The sequence below is a fragment of the Quercus suber genome, unplaced genomic scaffold, assembly GCF_002906115.3.
Source record: "Quercus suber isolate HL8 unplaced genomic scaffold, Cork oak 2.0 scaffold_50, whole genome shotgun sequence".
Classification (NCBI taxonomy): domain Eukaryota; kingdom Viridiplantae; phylum Streptophyta; class Magnoliopsida; order Fagales; family Fagaceae; genus Quercus; species Quercus suber.
Genome location: NW_027069515.1, coordinates 173885 through 183787, shown reverse-complemented (window position 1 = coordinate 183787; position 9903 = coordinate 173885). Strand labels below are relative to the sequence as shown.

Sequence of the window (9903 nt, the reverse complement as noted above, 5' to 3'; positions counted from 1 at the left end):
AATTACTATATACATGTAAGATTTAACGGTTAATAAGTAATTTTTTATTTAGATATATATATATATATATATATATTAACGCTATTAACTAAAAACTTTTACATCTCATATAACTATATAAGTGTGTGTGTGATAATTATATGGTGAAATAGGGCTATTGCACAAAATCTCAATCCATTTTCTCTTCCTTGAAAATGTACTTTTTGATGATGACATGACAAAATACTCACAACAAGCTCAAAATATTTATTTTTTTCCATGATGTGACAAAACATTTAAACTATATTGTTTTAAGCTGAAAGCCTTAAATACAAACGATAGTGCGAATCCAAATTTGAAACTTTGTGGGACAAAATCAAAATCACTCCAAATTGTAAGAATGTAAAGGGCAATTTAATCATTATTTTCCTGTCTTGATTATTTCAAGTTAGGCAGTACTTGTCAAGCTCTTAAGAAATGATCTGTAATAAATTCTTGTTTTAGAAGTTCTCCAATTGAACAATATTTTCTGGTTCAATAATCAAACAGAAATGGACACATTCAAACGTCTGAGAACTACTTTATTTAAGGCTTAATGAAGTTATTGGTGCAAGCAGTAACAACATATATGAGATCATGCAACGGGATGTTGCAGATCACCTATCACCAATACTGACATCGTGTGATCGTGCAACAGGAAGTTGCAGATCACAAGTCATCACCACTCTTCTTCATGGTGTCTTGCTTGAGTAGCAAGACATTGAAGAGGGGACTTTATTTTCAAATACTTAAACAATTACAATTCATAACACTCATGAAAACCACCCATGAGTAACCAGCTTGAGCTTGAGATCCAACGCGTAGTTGTTGATCACTACTGCTCCATTTTGTAACTTAAGAGAATTCTTATTGTTTCTTGGCATGCCTTTCACAAAAGGCTTTCATTCTCCCAAAGCCATCTTCAAGAGCTGAAGGCTCAACTGCAAAAGTTATGCGCAACCAATTCTTCAACCCCACCGCCACCCCTGAAAACCAAAGGATTGAGTACTATTAGCCTCAATTAGCAGCGAAATTATTCCCCACAAAATATTATTCAACCAAAGTAATCGCGATCGAACCCTTTAATTAGGATATGACAATCTTTTGAATGCTAAAAAAGACTAGTAATCTTACTGTCATTCTTTCTTCTCAATCATCTATGCTAATTGCACTACAATAGCCATCTCTCTCTGTTTTGTTTTTAAAATGTTAAGGTATATGATGTATAAGGGGAGAGACTTAAAGTTGCAGGGGCAGGAATGATGACAGAGACACTCGATCCCCTACACCATTACCATCCTAATAAACATGTTTATTTATTAAGACTAATATTTTAATCTTGTAATAAATGTTTCATGGTCAAGATTTGCTTTCAGCTAGGGTCATGTACTTGGCAATCAAAATTTTGAAAAGCCATGACTCTTTGCTCAGTTGTCTTAGAGATTTCTTTTTGGGTTAAATTGAATATATCATACTCAACCCTTGAAATTTGTTTTAAAATCATCCTTATACTTAAAAAAAAATATTTTAAAAAAAGTCTTTACCATCAATTATGGAAAGAAAATGCGGACATAGCAAATGGAATTTATGAAACTAAGGGTACTTTAATAAAGTGGAGCCTATGTCATGGCATAAATTTCGTTTGTCATGTTGGCATTTTTCATCCATCAAATGACAAAAGGGAATTTTTTAAAACGACAACAAAAATCAATATAAAAAGCCACATAAATCCACTCCAATAATATGCTAACCGTAGTGCAAGAAAGTTACATATCCAATATGCATACTGTTGTCCTCAACCCATTGTCATTTTTTTTGTAAGGGCTTGTAAAGGTGACATCTAGAGATTTCAAGAGATGATCACTATTTCCTTAAAAGGGATATCCCCAATACCGCCATTAAGAAAGCAAGCAAGCATTGCAGAAAACGTTTTTGAAGTTGAATGTGGATTTGTAGGTTTATCTTTCAAGAGGAAATTTTTTTCCAAATTATAGAACTTTTTGAGATCGATTGTTAATATTACACGGAAAAAAAGGGCATCCACTTGGGAGTGAAATACATCAAAATATTGAAAGGCGAATATTTGTGTTTTAGATATCTTTCCATGAATATGTAATTAGCAGTCAATGGGGGAAACATGGAAGGGTCTCCTATTCTTTATTTTTATTATGTCCCTTCTCATCATTTTTTAGCTCATCAGGCCATAATATCTAAGCCTAGTTATCTTTAAATGCACCATATTAGGGACAAAGAAATTACTCCAGCAGCCTAGCTACTACCCAGATTTTCTCAACTAGTGTACAAGAACTCTAGTCCAGAAGATATATAAAGATTTACAAAGCAGCCAAACAAATACTAAGGCCACTCTTTTTGGGGGTAAAATGAAAAAACACCGCCTTAACGCATTACAAATCTGAATCTGTGAATGTATTTGTCTGGCTCAAGAAATCTTAAAGACCTTTTTTTTAATGGGAAAAGACCTTGTTACATACCTGGTAAAACAACAACAGACTCCTCTTTAGCCAGCTTGAGACAGAAGTCCAAATCATCATTTATGTCTTTCAATAATGACAGGTTTAGCTTAGCCTGTGACCAAATTCCTAATCAATATGATATTAATTACCTTTTTAGGCACAAATAATTAACAATTTTGATGTCCTTACCATCACAAACATGGATCCTTCAGGTTTATTTGGGCAAGTAATGCAAGGGATCTCCTGAATTCTTTCATAACATATGTGTGCAACCTCCCTTAGGATGTCAATAGTTTTTGAAAAGAAATCCTCCCCTGTTTTTTCAAGGATTTGGGGAACTGCACCCTAATACATAAACCACATTGTTATATTTTCAAGAGAAGGAAGACAAAAATACGTGGATGATCATAATATTTCAGTATCACTACGTTAAAAGTTTGAAAGAAACAACTGAGAGAGAATGGGAAAATTATATGTCAGATGCAGATGAAAATAATCTACATACCAAAAAAAAAAAAATGCAAAATGTCATTCTACCATGAATCAAATAAAGTACAGTAAAGTATTATTAAAATAATGAGCAAAAATTTGAAATAGTGATATAACTAAATGAATGAATGAATAACCATCTTAATTTTCATTATACACCAAGAAGTTGGACATCACTCACCAGTATCTTAAGGGACAATAGAGTCATCTCATGTTAGTATGTTAGAGATTTAGGAGGAAAAGCCAATAGAGTCAGATTTTTCACTTCCCACAAGCACCAGATAACTACTAGAAAAAAGTCTTGGGAGTTTCCACATAGTTAGAGGTAGGATTCACCTTTACTTCATATCAAAGAGCTGTTCAGCCTAACCACTAAGGATATAATGAAGTCAAAGTAGGGTATAGAGAAAGTGGGCCTTTTTTCATGTTATTTTTCTCTAGTCTTCTATTAAAAGAAATTGTTCTATTGTCTTTCAGATGAATTTTCTCCAACAAGAATTAAGGATAAAAATACATATTAAGTTTTGAAAGTGCTTAAAAGAGGAAAAAAATGTAGCATGCTTCCATATTGAGACATAAACATAGCAATTTACAAACCTGAATGAACGTTGGTGGATCAGATGTCATATTGAGACAGTCTGTAATGCATTCTACAATCTGAGAAAAAGAAAAGGATTTGAGAATACTGCATATGTCTTGTTATTACTCATCCAATAAATTGAAATATAATGCAGAACCTTCATTATAATTATTGTTCTATATGTATTTGTGGCTGTGCAAACTAAACACAGAGAGAGAGAGAGAGAGAAATGACCCCGGATTTTCGAAGGATGCCGTTAGGATCACTTATCACAAGCCAACCTAGTCGCCAACCTGGCACAAGCCATCTCTTTGATATAGACCCTAGTGTGATAACAGGCACTATTGATCCAAATACTCCCATTGGCACAAATGGATTAGGTCCAAAAGTGAGATGGTGATAAACCTCATCTGTAACCACTAGAATGCCCAGCTTTCTCGCCGCCTCTGCAATCTAATATTCATAAAATCAACCACCAATAATATTGTCATCAACGCTTTAATAAAAGGGTCATGTTAACCAATGCCGTAGGGCATTGGTTAACAATCCAATTAAAGAAAATTTTTATGAAAAAAGAAAAAAAAACAATTAATGTTTTGACAGCTTTTTTCATTTTCCATAAAAGTGATGTCAAAACTTTCTTAAAATGGATTCTTAACCAATACTCCAACGGCACTCGTTAACATTTCCTTTAATAAAAATAAGTTTTACTTATGAAAACTCGTGCTTATTACAGAAACATATGAAGCACGAGTTCCAAACCAATATCATGTGGAAGTCTAGCAGCATATACTTAAATTTAATTACTGTTGCATTAAGAACTTCATAAGTCATTCCTCTTATGAACTTTTAGACATTCTCATATTCTTACATATTCTTAAAACAAAGTTGATTCTACTTCTGAAAAGAAATTGACTCAAATAATTACCCGACGAGGCAAGAGTAGAGTAAATATATAGGGATAATTACAATTTGCCCACCTGTGGTTTGACCAGATTTCTATGTGCCTACCTGTGGTTCAAAGTTTGACACTTTGCCCACCTGTGCTTGTCACCGTTACCCAGCCGTAACCCACCTCTCCACTCTCCGTTACTCTAACACAAAAATAAGCAAAAAACTCACTCTCACTCAGATCAAACACTCTCAAAACTCACTCTCACTCTCAAAACTCCATTCGGCTTGCTCACCAAAAATCACACACTATCACTCCCAAAAATCAGTCACTCACTCACTCCCATTGTGCATGCAAACTGAGCCGAGGAAGACAGCTCCTCTGTTCAGCTGTGGCAACAAGACTCACTTACTCCCATTGTGCAATGTGCTTTGCTGCACTTGAGGTTACTGGGATTTGATCGTGCATGCAAACCGAGCCGAGCTGAGGAAGATCAAGATTATTGCTTCTCTGTTTAGCCATTGCAGGTAGATCAAAACCCTTTTTGCTTTTTTAATCTTTGAAATCTAGGGTTCTAAATTGGGTTTTAAAATTTCTTCTTCCAAAGTGGGTTTTATTTAAAATTCTTTCTTCCAAATTCGAAGAAACATGGAATCAATTCGAAGAAACATGGAATCAAGAATAGTTTAAGAAACTCAAATTCAAAGAAAGAATAAAAAACCCGAAAAAGCATTAAAAACCCAATTTCAAACCCTAGGTTTCAAAAATTAAAAACTAAAGAGGGTTTTGATCTACCTGCTGATGCTGAACAGAGGACCATGCAAGCTCAAAACCCAAGTTCAATAACCCACAGTGGCACCCAAGCGCATGCACAATCAAAACCCACCCACGATCAAAACCCAGTTCCATTGGAAAGTTTGCGAATCGAAGCCCATTGCTGAACAGAGGAGGAGCAACTGTTAGCAACTTGCTTCCTCGGCTTGGATCTGAAATTGAGAGTTTCAAACGATGCTTGCTGTAGGAGTGAGTAAGTTTTGAGAGTTTTGGGAGTGAGAGTGAGTTCTAGGAGTGATAACTAGTTTTGATCTGAGTGGGAGTGAGTTTTTTGCTTATTTGGTGTTAGAGTAACGGAGAGTGGAGAGGTGGGTTACGGCTGGGTAACGGTGACAAGTACAGGTGGGCAAAGTGTCAAACTTTGAACCACAGGTAGGCACATAGAAATCGGGTCAAACCACAGGTGGGCAAATTGTAATTATCCCAAATATATATTAAGGGTCAATATTTCACTCACATCTTCTGAAAACAACCTGGCTAGCTAATAAGGAGGTAAATTTGTGAATTAGTATTACAGTAGACGTTAAAGTTTAATCTCTGCTGCTCATATAATATAAATTAATTTCATGTATCTATTAAAAATAAGGTTTAACCTACCTCTTTCAAATGTTGGTGTGTATAGACACTTCCACAAGGATTGCCAGGGTTTATGATGACCATGGCAACGGTATTCTCATCAGTAAGAGCTTCGACGCTTTCAATATCAACCTCCCAACCCTTTTCTGGATTAAGATCAAAATAACGGACTTCAAGATTGATAGATGAAGCAAAAGAGTCATAGAATGGGAAGCATGGTCTTGGAAGCAGAACGTTGGCACCCGGGCGAGCAAGGGCTCTTAGTGTTACTTCAATTGCTTGGATGCATCCTATAGTGAGAAAAACATCGTCTGGCGATAATGTGTAAGGAAGATCACGAGACAAATAATCTGCTATAGCACTGTTACAATTCAAGCATTAACTTAATAAATTAGATTAACATTGAATATATGACAACATGCAATACATTATCTGTTTTTCAATAGACTCAGAGAACCAATATGAAACTTGGGAAAGTTTCGATAATTTTTTATTCAAGATAATTGAACTTGATCATCTTGTTAGTACAAAAGGAGCTAACCATCACGTTTTGTCCAAATACTACCAAAAAAAAAAAAAAAAAAAGAAAGAGAGAATATTTTCTAAGAATAAGAATATACATTGTAAACATTTTTATAAATCAATCAATGGCAGAGGGAGGGGGGCAGAGGAGGGGCCATGCCCCCCTGGATTTTTCAAGATCCTCCTCCTCCCCCTTTATTTTATTAACAAAACTTCAGGTAGGTAGTGAAACTTTAACATAATGACCCCTTTCATATTTATAATAAAAAAAAAATTTTAAAAATGTACAAGCACTAATTTCTCATTGAAAGCATTAATATATTTTTTCTTATAATTTTATATATATCATTAACTTTAAGAGCATTTTAAGTGCGTTTTAAAAAATGTATAAGTAAATTTTTTTAATAGAATTTTTTTCCAAAGCTATAAGATCAAATCAGATTGTCCAACAAATAAAAATGCTAAGATCAAACCACAAGAGGGCAAAAACTTTCCCAACAACTTTTTCTGATGGGCAGGTGATGAACAGTGAATTAGTCAATAGCATTGAAGATATGTTAAGGAAGCAACTTTATGAGATATATTTCTTAGTTGTAACGTTGCTGCTGTTGGCAGTATTTCTTAGTTTATATTAATTCCTTGTTTACCAAAAAAAAAAACTTTATGAGATATAGACCGTAGGACTATTTTCTACGTACAATGGGAAAACCAATCAATAATTAGTGTTGAAATCATGCACATAGTGATTGATGTAAAGAACTTTTAACTAGGTTGCTCATCATGAACTATGTAAGCGGGCTTTTAAGAGAAGGATGCATGCAATTAATCTTTCGTTTTGTTAATAATATTTCATTTGGTTTTTGGAGGAAAATTTTACATAATGAGAAATGCCTTAAGGGACACTTCACTCCCATAAAATTCCAAATATCTTTATATATATATATATATATGACCTTTTTTTACTGTCACCTACACTACTTTTGCAATGGTGAGAGTGAGACTTTTTTTTTAAAGACAATTTGCACAGGTGAGACCTGAGACTGTGTGGAGTATATTTGTCAGATGGGTTTTTTGTAACAATGTAGAAGGATTGATTTGGTCCACTTTATTCTAAAAGAGTGATAGGAGCCAATAATTAATAATAGCTAACCTCTTTGTTTCTTTAATTCTTTTCCTTGTTTATTATTGTATTTTTATTATAAAAATGAAAACCACCGTTGTTTTTCACGTTTTTGTACCCTACCTGTTACCCGACAGCGCAAATGGACAAAAATTGCATAAGAAAAGTTGTAATGAATAATAATAGCAACAAGTTTTTTTTTTGAGAAAGAATAATAGCAACAAGTTGGTTGTGAAAAGACAACAATATGTAAGTACATAACAAAGATATATAACGATATAGTATTTCACATAATGTAATAGATATTAATGGTAGAAATTGAGAATTGAAAAAATAATAATAATTGTCAATCTTAATTATTGAATAAAAAAATGAAACTTAAGAAGTAATGTTAATGTATACCATTTTTTTTTATATATATAACACACATTTTGTCACAATTCGTATGTATGTCAAGTAATGATTAAATTATTTTTTATCAAGCATTTATGGTAGTCCTGTATGTTAGGGATGTAATCCAAACATAAGTTGATTGTATGACCTCTAGACTCTTCCATAATTCGTTATGAACAATAATTTTTCAACAAAATATTTACAAGTAAGAGGTAGCAAAGTGTTAATGATAAATTATAAAATAAGATGATATCAGTAATAAATTTAGGCAAATGTTAACAAGTTTCGTGGTGTTTATTGAGGTTGTAGTAATATGAATCCTATTTAATAAAAAAATTGAATACTGACTCCATAATTTATTTTAATATTTTTTTTTCCTTTCAGTAAAGCTGGCCTCAAAACTTAAAAGCTGCAAATATATGACATTAAGCTGCAATAAAACTACCAAAAAAATATTTTTTTTTTTTAAAAAAGGTACAATACGATGCAATTAATGGGGACCATATAAAGCATAAGAAAATTTAAAGCAGTTTGATACCAGATTAATGGGGACAGTAAATACAACCCAGAGCTGTTATCTCATGCACCTAGAGCATGAGAGATTTTTTCTTACAGAAGAACCGGCAAAAGCCTACAATACTCGAAATAGTCAAATAGTATGTAAATAGAAAATAAAGTGAACTATAGTCTAATCAGAAGCCATGAAAGGAAAACAAAATCACGACCATACATGATATATAGATATGAGACAGTGATTTTATACAGCTACAGGTATACAATTTTTTTTACGGCAAATCTTAGGTCATAAATAGTTACGTGTTGTAATTTAAACCTACTACTGAATAAGATTTGATGTAAAAATAGCCTTTCTGATACAATATTTACCTTCTGGCCGGCTGGAGTCCAGAGGTGGGTGGATAAGAATTGAACTTGGCGGAGCGGAGAGCGTCGACGACGGCATCTTCGGCTAAGGGAGTGGTCCGAAAGCATGGGAAAGGAGAAGGGTCGCCATGTCCGAGAGGCAAAAGTGGCCTTGGATCATCTTTGTTAACGCTTCCCCATATCTTCATCAAAAGCCCTCGAATTGATGTTTTCGACTGTGGATTCAGCTTTCCCATCCCCCAAAAGTTCCATCTTTTTTCTCCATTCTCCTCCATTTTCTTGCTACAACTAGCTTCAGCTCTCGGATGGGTCTACCTGTACCTGTGACTGTGACTCTGTTGTATGTTGTGGTGATATTTGTATTATTATTCGCAGCAGCTTTTGTTTTCAAGCTCTCTCTTTCATTCTTTGCGCCTCTCTCTTGCACTGACCACAGAAAATACATATGGTTGGTGGGATATAAATTATAGTGTGCGTCTCAATAATAAATTAATAGTATTCGGGCAAAAAAAAAATATTCGACTAATAGGATAAGCAACAACTGGTATGATTTGGGATAAAAAAATTAATATTAAAACTAATTTCACATCTATTTTAACAATTGTTTGAGCTGAATTCGGTTCGGAGCAGTAGAGGAAAAAAAATAGTAGATATGCATATGCGTGGAAGGCATCGCATCCTGTCAGACAAAAAAAAAAAAACTATTAATATTATATGGGAAACACGTTTAAAACCATCAGGCCTGTTCGGTGCATTAACTTTAAGTATATGTTTTTATTTTTTAAACAATATTATATATATTTTTATACATTTTTTTACTCACATATATTTGTAAAAAAACTGAAAATTATTATTCAAATACATGTACTAGATGAGTCTTGAATTTTTGAACTGTTTAACTTAAACCTTAGTATAAAACTAGTAATGCATTTCATAAAAAACAAATAAAAATAAAATAAGTTGCATATGGGATTACGTAACAGTCAAAAGAAATCAGCTTGCAAAAATAAATTATGAATAAAGTTTAGTTACAAAATTAGTTATAAGCTAAACTTACAACTTTATTTAATAAAATAAATGTTACTACATATTTTAAAAATCTAACCGTTGAATTGCATATTTT

At 33.3% G+C, this 9903-nt stretch overlaps 1 protein-coding gene across 1 annotated transcript; it reads right to left on the bottom strand.

The window, feature by feature from the left end:
* Positions 1 to 522: 522 nt before the first annotated feature.
* Positions 523 to 9235, bottom strand: LOC112013265 (tyrosine aminotransferase). The gene is made up of 7 exons (XM_024045658.2): positions 8784 to 9235; positions 5885 to 6224; positions 3796 to 4014; positions 3579 to 3638; positions 2682 to 2837; positions 2511 to 2604; positions 523 to 1004 (listed from the first exon to the last, which is right to left on the bottom strand). Exons 1-7 carry the CDS (start codon positions 9053 to 9055, stop codon positions 886 to 888), a joined length of 1260 nt encoding a protein of 419 aa, XP_023901426.2. The 5' UTR covers positions 9056 to 9235; the 3' UTR covers positions 523 to 885.
* Between the last annotated feature and the right edge of the window lie 668 nt (positions 9236 to 9903).

Coding starts and splice junctions, on each gene's coding strand:
- LOC112013265 (XM_024045658.2), bottom strand. CDS start 9,055: ATGGAGGAGAATGGAGAAAAAAGATGGAACTTTTGGGGGATGGGAAAG. Junction 4,015..5,884: donor CACACCAACATTTGAAAGAG/GTAGGTTAAACC, acceptor TATGAATATTAG/ATTGCAGAGGCGGCGAGAAA. Junction 3,639..3,795: donor GCATCCTTCGAAAATCCGGG/GTCATTTCTCTC, acceptor TCTTTTTCTCAG/ATTGTAGAATGCATTACAGA.